The sequence below is a fragment of the Typopeltis vanoorti genome, chromosome 4 (assembly GCF_054136105.1).
Source record: "Typopeltis vanoorti isolate ZY-2024b chromosome 4, IOZ_Tvanoo_1.0, whole genome shotgun sequence".
NCBI lineage: Eukaryota > Metazoa > Arthropoda > Arachnida > Uropygi > Thelyphonidae > Typopeltis > Typopeltis vanoorti.
The window spans coordinates 108,810,438-108,831,051 of NC_143552.1; the positions used below are offsets into that span (position 1 = coordinate 108,810,438).

Genomic DNA, 20,614 nt, shown 5'->3' on the forward strand with positions numbered 1-20,614 from the left:
GGTTACTAAAAGATTTTTATAGGATTGATCCAGAGGAAATATTTCACCACTTAGCTAAAGGAGTCAGAACAAGAGTCATCCCAAGATTTTACAACATCCCAAGATCACTGGAGTAAATCAGGTGACAGTTAAATGGATGAGTTGTATTATTAAACAGGACAGGAGTGACAAAAAAAGAAAGAAAGAAACAAAATGTTGTGTAGTTTATATAAGGAGAAAGGTTATTAGCAAACTCACTATTAGGTGATTAGCAAGGGTGTGAAGAATAGATTTTTGCTTGAAGAGTGGAGTGAGTTGCCAGAGTTTCTTTTGTGAGTGCTTTCACACTCAATGAGTTTGATAAGTGTATACATTAGATATTGTATGAATAGTTTGGATATCCAGGCCTCCATGGAGTCAAAAGACTCATCGTGGGAGGTCATTTTTAGGAAACACAAAGTTTATCATACCACTCCTTGAACCCACTGACTGTTCCTGCTCCAACCACTCTCTCAGGCAATGCATTCCAAGGTTCAACCACCTCCACGCAAAGAAACCACTCCTCACCCTCTTGCGCACAGCCTCCTTTCGTAACTTCCAGGGATGACCCCCTTTTCATCGCTCCTTCCCACCGTTCCAAGGAGTGAAAGAACTCGCCAAAGTCTACCCTGTAACTGCCTCTCAACAGTTTAAAAGTTTCAATCATATAACCTCTCCTTCGTCTAGCAACCAAACTCTGCAATCCACATTCCTTCAGTCGATCCTCATAACTCATATTGTACAGTCCTGAAACCATCTTTGTTATCTGCCTTTGTACCCTTTCCACAGTTAATTTATCCCCTTCAAATCCTGTGGACCAAATCTGAGAACAATAGTCCAAGTGTGGTCTGATCAGGGTCTTATACAACAGAATGATAACTGTTTAATCTCTGCAGGTCAGTGTCCTTCTCATTATTGCAGCAATCCTCTGTGTTACCTTCACCACCTTTGCAATATGTCCCCTAAATTTCAGGTTTCTATCATTCATCAACCCCAGATCTCTTGTCTCCCCTACTTCCTCCAGTATAACTCATCCCATAGAGTATGCAGTGTCCTATTGATGTTTCCCAAACCTCAAGACCTTACATTTTGCTGCATTAAACCAAAACCCCCATTCATTTGCTCATCTACCTAGCTTATTCAAATCCTCTTGCAGGTCTGCTACATCTGCACTATTATTGATAACCCTTTCCAGCTTCACATTATCCACAAACAACTGAATGTCCCCTTGCAATCCATTAACACTATCATTGATATAAAGGTTAAACAATATAGGTCTTAGTACTGAGCCCTGTAGGACTCCACTTGTGACCCTCTGCCTCCTTGAAACTACTCCACCATACACAACTCTCTGATACCTATCGGACAGCCAATCCTGAATTCAGTTGACCAACGTAACATCCAAACCCATGTTCTGCAACTTAAATATCAGCTTATCATGTGGCACCCTGTCAAACCCCTTTGCAAAATCCAAAAAAATGGTAGTATATGCCATTCCCTCATGAACTGCTCTTGTCGCTTTATTATAAAAGGCAATCATATTACTAAAACAAGAGTGCCCCTTAACAAATCCATGTTGATTCTCACAGATAACATTACCCTCATCTGCCCAACGCTCTATATAGTCCCTCACTAATTTCTCTAAGACCTTAACAACTACTGATGACACACAAACAGGCGTATAATTAGACACTTCCAGTCTGCTACCGCCCTTATTCAGCGGCACTATCTAACCTTCCTTCCATTCCCTAGGTACCGTTCCTGCAGCCAGACTTTTATTGAAAAGCCAGGTCAATGGAGTTATCAGTTCTTTAGCACATTCTCTCAAAACCCGTGGTGAAATACCATCCAGTCCAACAGCTTTACTGGTATCAAGAGTACTCAGTATTTGGAACACGCTCTCCTCTTGCACCTCTAAACCCTGAACCTGCCCTATTCCTCTAGTATTAAAACCTCCTCCAGGAAGAAATACTCCAATAAAGTGCTCATTGAACAACTCCACTATGTCCTCTGCATCAGTCACTCTATTCCCATTTTTATCCTGCATTATCATTCTTCTACATCGTTTCTCCACCTACTGGCCATATAGCTAAAAATTCCCTAGGATTTTCATTGGATCTTAGTGCCAATCTCTTCTCATATTCCAGTTTTTCCTTCCTCACCATTCTGGTCACTTTCCTGGCCTGCGTCTTATATTCTCCGTGTATCTGTCCTCCACCCCTCTCCTTATATATCTTCCATAATATCTTTTTCAACTGCAGTTCCTGTTTGGTATCTTTTGTTATCCACTTTACACCAAATTGTGTCAGCTTCTTCACCTGAGGAATACAGATTACTATTGCTGCTAACAAATATTCTTTCACAATTTCCCAAGCACTAATGCTATCCTCGTCTTCCAATTCTGCCCTCCATGGAACTGCCCCTAGTTGATACCTAAGACTATTATAATCACCCACATTATAATTCCACATATGTTCCCTTTTCTTTGATACACCTGTGTGTATGTTCATCTTCCAAGTCAAAACCACATGGTCACTCTCTCCAACTGGCGGGAGAGATGTCATCTCACTTATTATCATCTCTTCTGATGCTCTGACTAATTCCAAAACTCTTGAACCTCTTGATCCCTCTATTACATGCTGCCGAAGACATTTGTCCCTCAAGAATTCCAGAAATTCTATCCCCCTTCTTACTACTTGCATTTTCCTCTTTCCAGCTTATACTGCTGTAGTTAAAATCTCCGTTACAATCACTCTTCTTGCACTTGCCAAGCTCAACTGCCTAAACATCTCCTGGTCCCCCACCCTCTGTGCTCCCTGGTTTAAAGCAACACCCCCCCCCCACTAAATATCCTGTCTTAGCCACTTCTACCAAACACTATATGCTTTCGAAACCATTTGTGTCACTGCCTTCCAAAGCCTTCACTCTTAGAGGACATTCCCTGGGAATTCTAGTTTCTCTGCATTGACGCACCCTGACTCGTTCAGAAAACAGCAATCTTTCCAGATGTCTTTGTGCTTCCTCATTCAAATGTAAGCAGTCTCTAGCATACAGTTCCCTTGTGTCCTCAAATGCCCTCAAAGCATCCACGTATTCCAATCCTCTCTTCTCACACATCCTGGCTATTATGCGATTCAGTATTGCTGTTCTTCTGCTCAGCTCATCACTATCACACCTGGGCAACACACACACACAATCTTCCCTCTCTGCGTTTCTTTTGCACAACTTCAAGCAAGAGTCTCAGATCTCTCACCACCCGATTTACACTGCCTCTCAAGTCATTCGTGCCCACCATCACAATCATTTCATCCATCCTTTCACCCCTCTTAATTATTCCCATAGCCACATTTTCTATCATCCCTCCAGGCAAACACACCTCTGGCATCCTATCTTGCACACCAGAGATCATCGAGTCTCTATACATCCTCTATCCACTCTGTTCCTTGATTGCTCACCTGCATCCCTCTCTCTATCCTCTAACTCTTTCTCTGTGTTCCCCTACTTACCTGCTGTCCTCACATCACTGTGTCCCTGGTTCCAGCACTCCCTCGCATCCTTCTCGTTTCCTCTCTCTCTCTGACTGTTTCCATTCTCCCCTCCTCTATCATTCCCATAACTCTCTCTCACTCCCTCTCCTCTAGTGTTTCCATTCTCTCCTCTGCTATCATTCCCATACATTTCTCTCATTCCCTCTCCTCTACTACTTCTATTCTCTCCTCTTCTATCATTCCCAAAATTTTCTCCTCTTCCATCATTCCCAAAACTCTCGCTCTCCTCTACTATGATTTGCCTTGCATTTATCTCTTCCATTCTCCTAATCTCAGCTTTCATACTTCTCCTCTCATTCACAAGATATTCCACTTCCTCTTTCAGCTCATCCATCTCTCTCTGTGAGTCAGTCACTCTTAATCGAAATTCATTCCCCCAAACAAAACCATCTCCAAAACTTTCACAGTCACTCACGCCTTCCACACTATCGACTATTATTTTCTCATTCCTATTTTTTCTTCACTCTCTCCTATCACACTACTCATCTTCTGATATTAATTTCTAGTTCCTGGAGCAACTAGATCAGTTATCGATATATCTAATTCATTTATTTCCTCCCACTGCCTGCATTTTGCACACATATGCACTCCCCCCTCTCTCTCACCAGCCACATATCCAACTCCCAAGATGCATACATGCCGCAAGCACAGCATGCCACAAAGTCCCTTATTATATTACTTATAATAGAGTTCTTAAATGGTGGAGGACTTCGTGACATGCCATTTGGATTGCAGCTGAATCCACCATCATTTCTTACTGCCAAGGAACTACTAAAGTAATCGTTAATTATATATAAATGCTGTATAAACACTGTATTATATATATACAAAGTGATACAGTCCGCTGGGACAGATCTACCAACATTTTTCTTTGCCATGATGAAATGGAGAGAAAAATTGTAGAATCTAGGGGAAATCATCCTCAACCCTGAACATCTAAATAATAACTTGAGTTACAACCTCCCAGATAGCCATTCAACAGTAATCAGGTACTGGCATTCACATGATGCTGCAAGTACGCACTCTCCCAACAATGCAACAAACGAAAGAACAACTTTAAATACAACTACAATGTTTTCATCCTAATTATGTATAGAGACTCTCTATGTTGTTCATAGTTTCTTTAAGCTTCAGTGTTTAGTGTTTTTTCTTTTCTTTTATAATGTCACCTGATGAAGGCTGTTATAAGCCGAAACTAGTTGTGTTTTACTATTAAACCTTTTTTACTTAACTCTCGGTTTAAGTCATTCAACTCTATTTTTACAATATATATATATATATATATATATATAAATGCTAAATGTATATATACATATATATAAACGCTATATTCATCTATACCAAATAGCAAATAACTTATCTTTTCTTCCGCAGCCAATACTCCCGACTATGACCTCACGTTCTTGCTAACTCAAAAATAACACAATATGTAATAACGAAACTCTAAAGCAGAACCACTAAACAATACTTGTGTTACCGAGAAAAAAATCGAGCACAATTCACAAAAGAATTCACACTAAACACCTTTTATAAAACTTTTTTAACAACAGCTCAAATCCACCGCTGCATGCTTCAGCGACCCTAGTGCCCTCAATAATTAATAAATAAATAAATTATCACAAAAAGTATTGCTGTTATTTACAAAGCCAAACAGTTGAAGTGGAAATAGGCTGACCGCATAGCCAAGGTGAAAGATGACAGACAAACAGACAAACAGTTCTCACTATAGTTTGGATACTTGTAGAGCATGAGATCTAAAGGAAGACAGAGGATGAGGAGGTAGAGAGAGAGAGAGAGAGAGAGAAGATCATAGGAATTAGCAGGATAAGGATGAGTGACCAGTTGGATAAGGATAGGCCACAAGAAGGAAGAGTAGATAAAATTGGGAAAGGCCTTCGCCCAGCAGTGGGATGCAGCAGGCTGATAACATGACGATTCAACCTGCTGATAAGATGATGATAATTATGACTGTGATATGTTGTGATATGCTGTGTGGTTACAGTTTTTACCAATTAAAATTACTAGTTACAAATTTTTGAATCTTATCATTCTGTTTATCGTTTAAATAATTTAATTATATGTTTTGTTTGCTATAGGGTGATAAAATTGTTGGTATTGGAAAAGGAGGTAATCCAGATATAATGGAAGGAATAACACCTGGAATGGTGTTTGGCACCGGAACAGAAGTAATTTCTGGAGAAGGGTTAATTTTAACAGCAGGTTGCATTGATTCACATATTCATTTTATATGTCCACAGCAGTGTCGTGAGGCTATTGCATCAGGAATTACAACAATGATAGGTGGTGGTACAGGACCAGCACATGGTACTCGTGCAACAACATGCACCCCAGGATCAAATCATATTAAGTAAGATTGTTTTGTTGTTATTTATCTATTTGTTTTGTGAAAATTCAGAGAAAACTATAAAGGTAACTTTTTTTTTTAATGTCAATCCACAAAAAGTTGTAGACCTATAGCATATTTTAATACCATTGGTAAGTTCAAGCTTTGTTTTAATCTTTCAACATAAAAAAATGTAAATTCACATAAAGAAAACACACACCAAAAAGAAGAATCTATCTGATCAGTTATGTTATTGTTGATAATAATGTCTTTAGACTTCAAAATGGTTGCAAGAAGATATATGGGATTTGAAATATGAAGTAATTATCACCTTATACAGTGTTGAACAAGAATAAAAATAGTATCCCATTTAAAAGGAAAATATATACTAAACTTCTTAAAGATTTGGAATTAAAAACTCTCTGATATGAATTGTAGACTTAGATATTCGAAGAAACCATGAGGCAAAATTGTCATTCACTCAGTCAGATAAGCATCTAGTGAAATTGGCTGCAGAGTACATTAAAAACTCCATGCAGGCACAGAAAATTAAAAAGTTCATGCAAAGAAGAAATCATATAGAAAGTTTCCGGCACTGCATAAGGTTCTTGGCACTGCATACACTTTTCAACATCATCATCTATTTCCTGATCTATTTCTATTTATCTATACAGGATGCTAGATGACTGCATAATTAGGTTTACATTGTTACTAATCTCCTGTCAACAATTATTATTATTATTATTAACATCTGACTTCCATGGGGCCAGAGATTCATCATGGGGAGGTACACACTATCACACATAATGGTCATCCAACCCTAAACTCATTCAATGTGTCCACTTTCACAACACACTCAGACAATACATTCCACTCACAAAGCACTCTCCATGCAAAGAACCTTCTTCTTCTCATTCCTTTGCTCACATTCACCTTATTCAGTTTTCAGGAATAGCCTCTTATTCTACACCCCCCCCCCTCCCACTTCTTCTATTCTATGAAAAATTTCTTCAATGTTAAGCTGGTAACAAGCCCTATATCTCAATCATATCCCCACTCCTCATATTCACGAAGCTTTGCAAATTACATTCTTTCATTCTGTCTTCATATTCCACATTCAAACAATCAGTTCCATCTTTGTGAATCTTCTCTGGATCATTATAAAGTATCCTCATCACCATGAAAAGCAAGTGACCATATCTGTGCACAATAATCCACATGGGACCTGATTGAAGGCCTTATACATTGAAATAATGACTGCTTTATCTCTACACATCAAGGTTCTCGACATCATTGCCATTATCTGATGTGACGACTTCACAACTTGTACATGTGAACCCCTGAATTTCAGGTCCTTGTTCACTACCACCACCACTCCCAGATCTTTCATCTCCTTTACCTCCTTCAAAGTATGCCTACCAACATTGCATCTCATCATTGCATACAAAATTTAAAAACCTTACACCTTGCAACATTGAACTGACATTTCCACTTACTTGCCTATTCATATGCCATTTAATCAAGTTCTCTGGTAAGTTGCAAGATTTGCAAAATAGCTCAGAGGATTACTAGATGCTGAAGAGCACATTTGACAAGTCAAGATAGGGAGGTTATCATCTCTTTTTATAAGGCTATGATTCGATTGTTGACTATTGTGCACAGATTTGGTCACACCTGCATTTCTTGGAGATCGAGAGGTGGCAGAGAGGATTCAGAAACGAGTGACCAAGCTGCTGACAGGTATGTGGAATGTTTCCTCAATCTATTAGGATAGATTAAGGGTGTGTGGTCAGCAGGGTTTAGCTAGCATGCAGAAGAGAGGGGATATGATAGAAACTTATAAGTTACTAAAGGGATGCTATAATATTGACACAGAAGATTTTCAATACATGGGGGGGTAGGAAGAAAACAAGGGTTCACACTTGGAAGCTGTCTAAGAATATATTTAATAAGGATGTACAGACTAGGTTCTTTTCTTGTAAAGTGGTGAATGAGTGGAATGGACTGCCAAATGCAGTTACGAGTGCCTCAACAGTGAGTAGGTTTAATGAGATTATTATTATTTCTTGGGGTGCTTAAGGGTCAAAGCTGTATAACTGAGAGGAGACCTCCACATAGCCTTTCAAGGAATGCGGAGAACCGACCAGGGCTTCTGACCTAATGTCCAATCTTCACCTTCTCGTGGTGCACCCTGTTGGGTATCTACTTTGATACTGAACGAACGAGGATGGGCTGGCAATTTGGGATTTAGCCGACCAAATTGTATTCTTATTGGTTAAACCAAAATAAAAAATGATGGTACAACATGACAAAATTTCATGCCGGCTGGGGCATCGCCCGGTTAAACAAGGCCAACGTTGTTTTCGCCAGGGAACCAGGGCGAACAGCGAAAAGTCAGCTACTGGAACAAATCTGAAAACAAACCCCAACTCAACATCACCAGAGTTAAAGATCGGTACTATCAACGTAAGAAGCCTGAATGGCAAAGAAATGGAGCTAGCTGAGGAATTAGATAAGCACCAGATCGACATAATAGGGGTGACTGAAACAAAAAAGACCAAAACTGGTGAGATCTTTCTGAGCAATAAATACAAAATGTTATATTCAGGCAATGACAATCAAGGAAAAGAAGGAGTAGCCATAGTATTCAACACAAAATACGAGGCTAATCTTCTTGAATGGCAGTCAGTCTCAAGTAGAGTAATGTGGGCAAATATGAGAATGGGGAACTGGACAATGAGACTTATTTGTGCCTATGGTCCCACAGAAGGTTCTACTAAGGTAGAAGTGGAGGACTTTTTTGATGCTTTAGAAAAAGCAACTGACACATTGAAAAAGGAAAAGTTGTTCCTTGTTGGGGATCTAAATAGCAGAGTAGGAAATGATTGTCAGACATACAAAAATATTTTGGGAAAATTTGGAGAAAAGAGCAAAGCTAATAATAATGGCAAATATCTGTTGGATTTCTGCTCAGGACATGAACTGGTTATTACTAACACCATGTTCCAACATAAAAATGTGCACAAATTCACATGGAGAGAAGAGGCTAGGAATAAGAAAAGTCTCATTGACTATGTTATTGTTGATAGTGATGTTTTCTCCCTGGTGCAGGACACCAGAGTGTACAGAGGATTTGAAATTGGAAGTGATCACTATTTAGTCTTGAGCAGGATAAAATTGAATTTCATATTGAAAAGAATAACATGTAAGAAAGTTTTAAAGCGAATAAAAGTTGAGCAGCTCTCAGATGTGAACTGTAGACTAAAATACAGAAAGATTATTGAAAAGAAAATGAAAGAGTTTGAGAACAGGAATCAAATCTTGGAGATTCAGTGGCAAACTCTGAAGAAAACATTGATTGATTCTGCCAGAGAGGCATGTGGTGAGGTTGTGTGCAAGGATAAAAAAATCAGAACTCCCTGGTGGACACAGGAAGTTAAAGAGGCAGTGAAGGAAAAGAAGAAAGCATATCAAAAGTTCCTGTCAAATAAGTCAGCTTGTGCTCTTAGAGAATATAGAGACATATGCAAGAATGCTAAACACTGTGTAAAACTAGCTAAACAAAAGTCATGGGAGGACTTTGGCAAGAATATAGAAAATAAATATCAAGAAGGTGGCAAAATATTCTGGAGGTTGTTGAAGAAGCTTAGGAATGGAGGAAAGAGTGCTGTAAAAGGAGTTAGAGATGATAAAGGTGACATGAAAACGATTGAAAAAGATATCCTTGAAGTATGGAGTAATTACTTTGAAAAACTGCTAAATGAAACAAGCAGTGATGACAGCACAGTGATAAAAAAACACTGACCAGGCATGCAGTCAGGAATACATATCCATACTTGAAGTAGAAAAAGCCATCAAAGGCTTGAAATGTGGAAAGGCAGCAGGAGTAGATGATATTCGACCAGAAATGCTGAAGCATGGTGGTATAAAAGTCTTACAGTGGCTGCACTGCATAGTTCAGAAAGCCTGTACAGAGGGACGAATTCCCGATGATTGGAGTAGAGCTCTCATAGTATAGTACCCATATATAAAAAGGGAAATAAAACTGAATGTGAAAATTACAGAGGTATTTCCCTACTGAGTGTTCCTGGCAAGATCTATGCAAGTATACTTGAGAAACGGTTGAGAAGAATTGTGGAAGAAAAGCTTGGTGAAGAACAAGCTGGATTTAGGCCAAATAGAGGCTGTCAGGATCAGATCTTCACTTTACGACAAATAGTCGAGAAAGCATGGGAATATAACAAAGATCTGTATTTAAGTTTTGTCGATTTGGAAAAGGCATATGACAAGGTGCCAAGAGAGAAGCTATTCAATACGCTGCAGTTATATGGTGTGAATGGGGCATTATATCAAGCAATACTTAGTCTTTATTTGAGTTGTAAGTCAGCAGTTAGAATTGAAGGAAGTACAGGAAGATGGTTTAATGTTAAATCTGGTGTGAGACAAGGATGTACATTATCCCCTCTGTTATTCATTATCTATATGGATCACATTATGAAGGAAAGTGGTATTAAACCTGATATCAAAATTGGAGATGTTAATGTCAGCTCTTTGCTTTATGCGGATGATGTTATACTTCTAAATAAATCCACTACAAGTCTGCAAGATTCTCTGACTAAATTCAATTGCTGTTGTAATAGATATGGTATGAAGGTCAGCAATAAAAAGACAAAGACAATGAAAATAGGCAGAATCATTGAAAATGTCAACTGTGTTGTGAATGGACAACCTGTGGAACAAGTAAAACATTTCAGCTACTTAGGCACGATTTTTACTGAAGATGGTAAATTAAATATAGAAATAGACAACAAAATCAGCAAAGCTGGTATGGTGGGAAGTCAATTGAATAAATTCATATGGAATAAGAGAGAAATTAGTCGGAACACTAAATTAGCTGTATACAAGACAGTATTCAAACCAGTTTTAACTTATTGATCTGAGAGCTGGGTCAGAAGTAAAACGCTTGACCAAAGACTAGAGACCGCAGATATGAGAGTCCTGAGAAAGATTAGAGGCATGAACAGATGGCATCAATGGCAATATCATATTAAAAATGAGGATATTAGGAAAGAACTTGACATTGTCAGCATCCAGGAATGCGTTAGCAGAGCTAATCTCAGGTGGTATGGTCACTTAAATAGAATGGGAGAGGAAAGATTAGCAAAACAAGTATTCTCTGCCAGGTTGGTAGGAAAACGACCCAGAGGAAGACCAAGATATAGGTGGATTGATACGCGGTACAAAGTGCCTTAGATGATAGAAATATAAGATCTGATAATGTTGGAGTCTTGACAAGTAACAGACTGATTTGGAGGAAAATTGTAGATAGGAAGTTAGTAATGATGTAATTTTTTTCATGTAGTACTGTCATATCCTGTACACCCGTTGAGGGTACATGGCAGGAATTTGATGATGATGATTATTATTATTTCTTGACACCTTCAAGGAGTCCAAAGACTCATCGAAGGAGGGCACCTACTCTACAACTCTCTCCACCATGTAATCCACCAACTACACCAAACTGCCACTACCATCATCATCATCCACACCAATGCCATCTTTTGCCCACCACCACCAGTATTTTTTGTCAGTAAATTGCATGTGCTCTCAAGGCCGATTTGTCTGTATGTGGGATGAAAAACTCGAGTTTGCAGGAGAAAAAAACCCTACTTCCATATGACATCGGCTAACTCACCTTCCATTGAAGCAACCCATATTAAGATTCCTTCTGTCCCTTAGGACTTTCCCAATCAAAGGGCACAATGCCTTCATTCTTCCAATTGCACTACAGAGGTGCTTAAAATTAATCCCAGCGGCACTTAGGGTTCCCAGGTGGTCAACCCCTCCCAAGTACTAACTGGACTCAGGTTTGCTTAACTTCAATGATCAGACAAGAACTGGTGCTATCAAACTGATCTGGCAGCTGACCAGATGCATGATAGATATTGTGTTAATGGATAGAGTGGATCTGCTGCAGTGAGTCTTTTGACTCCATGGAGTGCCCATATAAATAATAATAATCCTTTCCTATTTCTGCTGCACTTGAGCTTCTCCTGATTTCACCCTTATGAGGACGAAACACCAATATAAATTGTTCACTAAATACCTCAACTGTGTCTTCTGAAGCAGTTAGTATTTCACCATCTTCATCCACTGACATCATCAAGTCGACAAAAGAATGATTACCATAATCATTCTTTTGTCGACTTGACACATATCTGAAAAACTCTAGGATTTTTCTTTGCCTGATTTTCTAATTTCTGCTCATACTTCAATTTTGCTGTTATTACTAACCGAATCACCTTCCTGGCCTGCTCTGTGTATGCCTCATGCAATTGACTGTTACCATTATTTATCTTGTACTGTCCACAGTGTCCTATTCTTCCAAATTTCATTAATCCCGGCATTCAGCCTTTTGAGCTTTGAAATACATTCACACATCAATGTTGTTAAATATCTTTTGATCATTCCCATAATCATTCCATGCTGTAGCTCCAAGCCATCTCCTAAACTTTTCATAATCACCAATCTTTGTATTTTCACATATATCATTTCATAGAAGTCTTCACATGGCTGGCCACCACCCAGGTGATCACCTCACTCTCACCACCTGGGACAAAATGTGACATCTCACTCACAATCACATCCTCTGATGATATGATTAAATTTAAGATTCTTGATCCTTGCCCTCCTTTTATACTACCTAAGATAGTTATCTCTCAAGAACTCAAGAAATTAATTTTCTTTATTCCCAAATGCTGTCTCTTCATTCCCGTCTGTATTACCATAATTAAAATTATCAATAATGATCACTCTTTCTTTATTTGCTAACCCAAGCTGCCTATGCATTTCTTCATCACCACCCTCCATGTTTCCTGTTTCTTGGCCTATAGCAACATCCAATTAAATATCTCTTCCTGTCAACCTCCACCTCACACCATACTGACTTAATACCAATGCCACTATTTCCCTCTTGCATCTCCACTTTGTGTAGACATAATTCACCTGCTATCATCAACAGCATTTCCCTTCTCATCTTATCCTTTCTATCCTCATGAAAAACATTATACCCTTCCTTTTCTATTCCTGTCAGGATATCATTTTTATCCCATCATGTTTCAAATAAACTGAATCTGTGAAACTATTTCATTTCCCTTATTTCTGATATCATGGCATTTGTAAATAAACAAACCCCAATTCACTTTTAGGTATATAGCTAGTCCTGCCCATGCCTCTTGTTGTTTGTGATTTTCACATGCCTAATCATTCACAGTCAGCTTTATCAGCACTTACTATATCTATATCCTCAGACTCAACTATACACCTTATATCTCAGGTCATCCCATTCCTATGCTAATCATCCTCATATGCACATCTGCTACTACTTTCAACATCCACTCTCCTTATATTGTGTCTACCTGTTCATTCTGCATTTTTGTTCTTTCATCATTATCTCTTACACTAATACTATTCTCATTTACAACCATTTCAGTCTCACCAGCTCCTGTTTCCTTATCTCTTGCTTCACCTTTTACTTCCACTGCTCTCCTACTGACATCATTCATTGCTCCTCCTCCTTGCAGCAACAGTCTCTCTGACTCACATCAAATCCATTTAAATGCAACCTTTCACTTTTATATAAATCCATTCTTCTCTCAAATGCATCCTCCACATTTACAAACTCCATTCCCTTCCCTTCTTCTCACACAGCTCTGCCAATATATTATCCATGATCCCTGCTCTCCATCTCAACATGTCACTATCATACTGACTACCTTTCCAATCACACTGTTATCTCTTACTCTCCTCAATAACCTCCTGATGTCCATTCTAATATTCTCCTTAAGATCGTAACAGAATTTTGAAAATGACAACGAAATAATTTTATTTAAACTATAGAAATTTTAATGGTGTATTTTCATGCCTAATTTCAGAATTAACTGTCCCACTAATTCTTAATATCACATGCAATCTGTTTTAGAAATATGATACAAAGCACGGATGAATTTCCCCTGAATTTTGGATTTACTGGTAAGCCATATGATATTCTTTTATATAAATTTTGAGAAGAAAGTTTGCCTTCTATTTTTTTTATACAAATAATATTTAAACAAAATATTTCTTCATTTCAAGGTTTATATATTAATACTGTAATGCAATATACTTTGTATATTATAATTATAATTAGTCTTATTGTTATTATTCTTATTATTACAGAACAATTTCAATGGAGTCTAAGGTCTCATAATGAGAGTATTACACTAACTCTATTTATATACGTGAACTCATTATTGAATAAATTTGAATAAATATAAATTTTTATTCAAAAAATCTAGTCCTGATTCTCTTGCTAACCATTCTAATCCCTGGAAATCTTATTCAATTTCTAGGGAATATCTCTTGTCCCCCCCCCATTCATATATATGAAAATTTTTTTCTGCATCAAATCCTATGAAAACCCTTTTAGTAACTTATTCATTGCTTATTCCCCTATTTTCTTCCTATTAAACAACTTCTGGCAGTCCACAGACTCTCATTCTGTCCTCAGATAGAGCATTTCAAGCCCATATTGGGATGTTGGGATAGGCTTAACTGGAGATATGCAACTGTTTGTAGATGATGCAAAAACATCAAGCAGATGCTTGTCTTACAAGAGGACTTGAATAATTGTGTGAGTGGACTAAATTGGAACAGATGGAATTGAATACTATGATACTGATGATTCCTGGATGATTCACTGTCAGTTCAATGTTGCAAAGCATAAGGTTCTGAAATTTGGTTGACAATAATGGAATTCAAAGTCTACACTTGGTGGAGAAATCTGGAAAGAGGAAGAGGAGACTAGAGATCTGTGAGTAGTGGTTAACAGAAACTCAAAGCTCAGGGATCACATTGCACAAGTTATGGAGTTATCTCATCAGATTATTGCAATGAGGTGGAGGATCTTGCCATGCAGAAAAAAAAGATGTTATGGTTCCTCTGTATAAGCCCTTGATCAGGCTATAGAATATTACACACAGATTTGGTCAGTTGGTTTTTATGATGATGAAAATACATTAGAAATGGTTAAGAGAAGATTGACTAAGGTGATAACATTTTTGGAACATCTTGTGAATAGGAGGAAGAGAGGGATATGGTGATTGGCTGATGAGTGGAATGCATTGCCTGACAGTATGTAGACACATTGAAAGTTTAAAAAATCTAAAACCAATCCTGATGAAAGAATCCAGAAAGTTTAGGAATAAATCATAAATTTGCCAGTCTGATTAGCCAAGAGGATAGTATATCCATTCTCCAACCAACATACTACAAGTTTGAATCCTGCTATGGTCTTGGATGTTTGTGATTGTCTTTAGGTGGGAGATGAATTTCATTGACCAGTATGAGACCCCCCCCCCCACTAATCCCCACTGGGAGAGACTTAAAGTGGTTTGAAAAAAGTTCATGTTTATTCTCTCGAGCAGGTTTTCAAATTATGCAAAATTTAAAATAACAACTTCAAAAAAAAATTATAAATTTAATAAAAATGGAAAAAAAATCCTCAATTCACTCACAGTAGTAATGTACTATAGGTTTACAAACTTTCCTGGGTGAGAAGCCACTCAAAAAAATTGAATAGAAAAAAGAGGACTGTGCAGTGGAGAAATAAATATAATAAAAAGACTAACTAGAAATTGTTAAATTTCACACTCTAGAAATGGAAACAGACTACATGTTTAGGGCTATTGCAAAGAAAAGTTTAAGAACGTTTAAAGAAAAAACATAGTGATATATGGACTAACAGAACTAGAAAAGGATATCTAATAAAGCTTAGTGTTGAACATTATTCATGACTTATTTTAATGGTATTAACAACACCGCACAAACTATTTGATAAAAAAAGATGTTTATTAACTGACTTATATTTTGCTAGATTTCAAACCAACATCTTCAGAGCACAAAGCAGCATGTTATACTTTACATGCAACAATGAGTAAGTGAAACATTTCAAACTGTAATGGACTAAGGATCTAAATCTTAATTTGGTGCCCTCTAATGTTGAGGGGGGGAAAAGCATTATTGCTATGTAGGAATTGATCATAAGATAACAGTCTTCCAACTTTTTTGGCAAATTAATGCAACCATACTTGTTCAGTTTAGGAGAATTCTTCATAGCCATGGTTGACTCTAAAAATAATCTTTCTGGCCTGTAACAACTTCCAAATAGTACATTGGTTTTCTTCCATTAGTGCTGTGTGAAGGGATGTCCAAAAGCATGGTTGCCAGTCCTGATTTGCCATAATAATGGTGGCAAATGTATTTTTTATGTTCTCCAAGGCAAATGTTAACAGATCTTTCTGTCTGTCCATAGTAGACCAAGTCACAGTCACAAGGAACTTCATAGTGCTGAACATTATTCACCCCAGGATATGCTAGAGAATAGAGTTTATCCTTAGGAAAGTGGATCAGGATTGCTAATTTAAAATGTGGTGCGCAAGGTCATGTTAATAAATATTTTACTAAACATCCTTTTTAACATATAGTTTGTTTGGTGTTGTTAACACTGTTAAAATAGTTATGTATAGAAAAGGATATAACAAAGTCAGAGCTAAAACTTATAAATTAATTACAATCATTATTATTATTGTTTCATGATTCCTCCATGGAGTACAAGGACTCATCGTGGGAGGGCATTCTATACCACACAAACCACCACTGCACATCTTAATCCACCATTCATCTATGCCACTTGCTTTTCCCTAACAGTATTTTTGTTTGCTAACTGTGTGTTCTCCTACTGATTTTCCTGTGTGTGGAATTAAAATCTGAATTCTCAGAAAAAATAAAACTTCTTACCTCCATATAAGATTAATACCCTTTAGCTGAAAAAGTCCATATAAAGATTCCTCTCATCATGACAAGAATCAAACTCAAGTCTTTTCCAATTCAAGTGTTCATTTTTTCCCATTGTTCTTCCAAGTGTGCTATGAACTTATGCTGCATACACACACATATATATTACATGAATCATAACGTGTTGCCTTAAATTTGGGTGGAAACATCAAGATATGCAAATCCTTGCCCAAAAGATTTAATGGAAATACTAAGTGTCAGAACTAAATAATAAAATGAACAGAATGAACAATATAAAAACACTATGAAAAACAAAATTAATATGAAACTATACTAAAACAACATAGGCAACAAAATTAAAAAAAGAAAGGATCTCCTGAAATTTCTTAATATAGTTTGGAATACTGGGGAAAAAAAAAAAATAAAATAAATATATATATAAGATTAAAGATATATATATCTTATATCTTTAAAACATATAAATAAATAAAAATAAAGTAAAAATAATTAAATAATATATTTAAGTTATTATTTAAATTAAGTGGATATTGAATCCAACATTATTTCAAAGCCTAATAGAGAAACTACAAAGAGTTTCGTGCTGAATATAGAAACTATAAAAGTTTTTTGGCGAATCCAAGAGCAAGCAAACCTTTCATGAGAGGGGCAACTCGTGGTAAAGGTGGAGTAAGCGCTGATCACTTTTCTTAGTATTTCCCATAATGTAAAACACATCTCCTTGCAGACATATATGATGCTATATATTATGGGGGGAAGAGGTCACTACCCAGACCGGTTTCGACCTTTGTTGAGGTCTCATCAGTAGATAGGTAGACCCAGATTTAAATACCCAGGTTGAAATGATGCAGAAGTTATACTTTACCATACAAGATGCCAAAAGGTGTCACCACACAAAAGGCACCAAGAATTACTGAAATAAAGAGCCAAAAGATAAAAATAAAATAAAGATATAATAAAGAGCCGACCATAGATGGCAACACTATTGGCAAGATTTTTTTTTTCTAAGTTGGTACCTCTGTCTTAAGCATCCATGTGAACCTCTGTCTTAAGATCCAAGTCATTCTATCAAATAGTTTTTATACAGCTGTCTGAAGCAAAAGTGTTGTCTGTATTCCTTGAAATGGATAAAATTGAGTATCATGCGGTTATAAAATTTTTTGTAAAAGAAGGTTTAATGCCAAAAGAATTTCATTCGAAGTTCATAAACGTTTATGGGCACTTTTCTCCTTTGTTTTTGACAATTAAGAAATTGGCTGCCAAGTTTAAACGTGGCTGTACCAGCCTTGAAGATGATCCACATGAAGGACGCCCAAAAAGTTTAACAACATCAGAAATCATTGATCAAGTGCACAATATGGTATTGGATGACCATTAAGTCAAAGTGTGTGAAATTGCTGAGACTATAGGAATTTCAAAAGAATATGTAGAATATAGTTGCATGAAGAATTGCAAATTAAAAGGCTTTGCACAAGATGGGTGGCACGTTTGCTTACAGCAGATCAAAAATGCATTCGCATGAAAATCTCTGAACACGTGCTTGGAGCATTTTAACAAAAATAAAACTGATTTTGTGCGTCAATTTATTATTATCAATGAGACTTGGATTCACCAAATCCAAACAGCAGTCAAAACAGTGGACAGAAGCTAGTTGTTCAGCACCAAAGAAGACAAAGTTGGTTTCATCAGCAGGAAAGGTCATGGCATTGGTGTTTTGGGATGCTAAAGGCATTTTGTTTATTAATTATCTTGAAAAGGGTAAAACAATTACTGGGGAATATTATTCCGATCTTTTAACCAGACTAGACGAAAAAATTCGTGAGAAATAACCTGGTTTGCAGAAGAAAAAAATCATCTTTCATGAGGACAATGCACCTGCCCACAAAGGTGTTTTGGCAATGGGAAAATTAAGGAATCTGCACTATGAATTGTTGTAACATCCACCCTATTCCTCAGATTTGGCTCCCTCTGACTTCTATCTCTTCCCAAAATTAAAACTCTTCCTCGATAGTCAGCGTTTTTCTTTGAATCAAGAGGTGATTGCAGCTGTAGAGGGGTATTTTTGCAGATCTTACTGAGAACCACTACAGGGACGGGTTAATGGCACTGGAGCATTGCTGGAATAAATGTATTAGTCTTAAGGGAGTATTTGTTGAAAAATAAAAATAATTTTGAAATTATAAATTCATTTTTTCATTGTTAGGCCCAGAACTTTTCAGACCACCCCCTTGTATATAATATCCTGACTAAACTAGTTTTATTATAAAGTGAAAAACAGACCATAAAAAGCAGATGAAAAATACATTTAAATATAGAAATGAAATTCCTCAGAAAAGCAGCTTAAAATATCATGTGGATACAAAACAAATGATAAAACTAATATATAACAGAAATCTTGGTGAAAATGAAGCTGCCCCACATAACCAACCCAGAATGCTAACAAATCAAATGTTTAAATTACCAATTCCAATTTGTTTTTTATGCTGACTAAAACATATACTTCAATAAATATTCTTTAAGGGATGATTTTCCTAATTGTGGTCTTCAAATTTTAATTATTTTAAGGTTTCTTATATTATTTTTTAATTTAATAATGCATTGTGACACTGAAGTCGTGACATTGAAGATCAACATTGGGCAGGCAGGCTTTTATCAAGCAAGACAGACGACAACATTTCATGCATTAATAGCATCATTCTTGAAGACTGGTGAGTGAAACTGTGTGAAATTGCACAAGTGATGAACTTGAGTAAGTCTACTGTTTACAAAATTTTTCAGGATGTCCTTGGCTTTAAAATAGGCCTGTTCCTTCTGAGTGCTTGACAATTGTCAGAGGAACCCACGTCAACATACACATGGGGATGTGTCTGGAAAATCTTTTGTGATATAGTGACAAAGGTGAGGATTTTCTCACTTGCCTAGTCACAGGAGATAAAATATTAGTTCGTCACTTCACTCCAGAGAGCAAACAAGACTCCATGACCTGGAAACATCCAGAATCTCCTGTGCATAAAAAATTCAAAACTGTTCCCACTGTCCAAAAAGTCATGGCCATGGTGTTTTAGGATCGCCAAGGCATTTTGTTGATGGACTTCTTGACAAAGGGAGGAACAGTCAAGGCAGAGCTCTACTGTGTAACATTAGACAAAATGAAAGCTAACATTTGATGCAAATGACCAGAACTCCTGACAAATGGTGTGATTTTGGTGAACAACAATGCTTCTTCACACACTGTGGACACCACTCATGAGTGGTTGCACTGTAATCATTGGGAAACTCTGTCACATCCTCCCTACAGTCCAGACTTAGCCCCTTCAGACTTCCATTTGTTCGGCTCCCTCAAGAAACACCTTCTCAGAACTTCCTCATCACTACGGATGAGGAAGTTCATCAGGTGGTACAATGTTGGTTACTGGGTGTGGGCACAGACTTCTTCATTACTGATATTGACAAACTGATCTATCATTGGGACAAATGCATCAATAAATTTGGAAAATTTGTGGAGAAGTAGTGTATGTTCACTTATTTCTTGTTGTATAATTTCAATTTCAAAGTAAAGTGGATATTAGCCTTTTGAAGGCTGAATACCTCTTGGTTGATGTGTAAAAGTATTTACTGAAATAAAAAATCAAAAGGCTAATATCCACTTTATTTATATAATTTTGTATCACTAAACTGAAGCCTTCTGGCTCTTTATTTTAGTAAAGACGTTTACACATCGACTGAAAGTTTGCTTATGAAAAACATACCTCTCCCACATTTCAACTCCAACTGGTCTCTGAGGAGAACCAACCAGTTCGAAACAGCTGTCAGGCCAGTGAAACCTTATCAAAATGGACTAATAGAAAGCAAA

At 37.1% G+C, this 20,614-nt stretch overlaps 1 protein-coding gene across 1 annotated transcript in view; it reads left to right on the forward strand.

The window, feature by feature from the left end:
- LOC150107598 (uncharacterized) overlaps window positions 1-20,614 on the forward strand; it is a 419,637-nt gene that overhangs the window by 268,791 nt on the left and 130,232 nt on the right. The window contains exons 13-14 of the mRNA XM_090391960.1: window positions 5,663-5,934; window positions 13,892-13,941. Of these exons, the coding sequence (XP_090248086.1) occupies window positions 5,663-5,934; window positions 13,892-13,941 (322 nt within the window). The remainder of the gene's footprint in view (window positions 1-5,662; window positions 5,935-13,891; window positions 13,942-20,614) is intronic.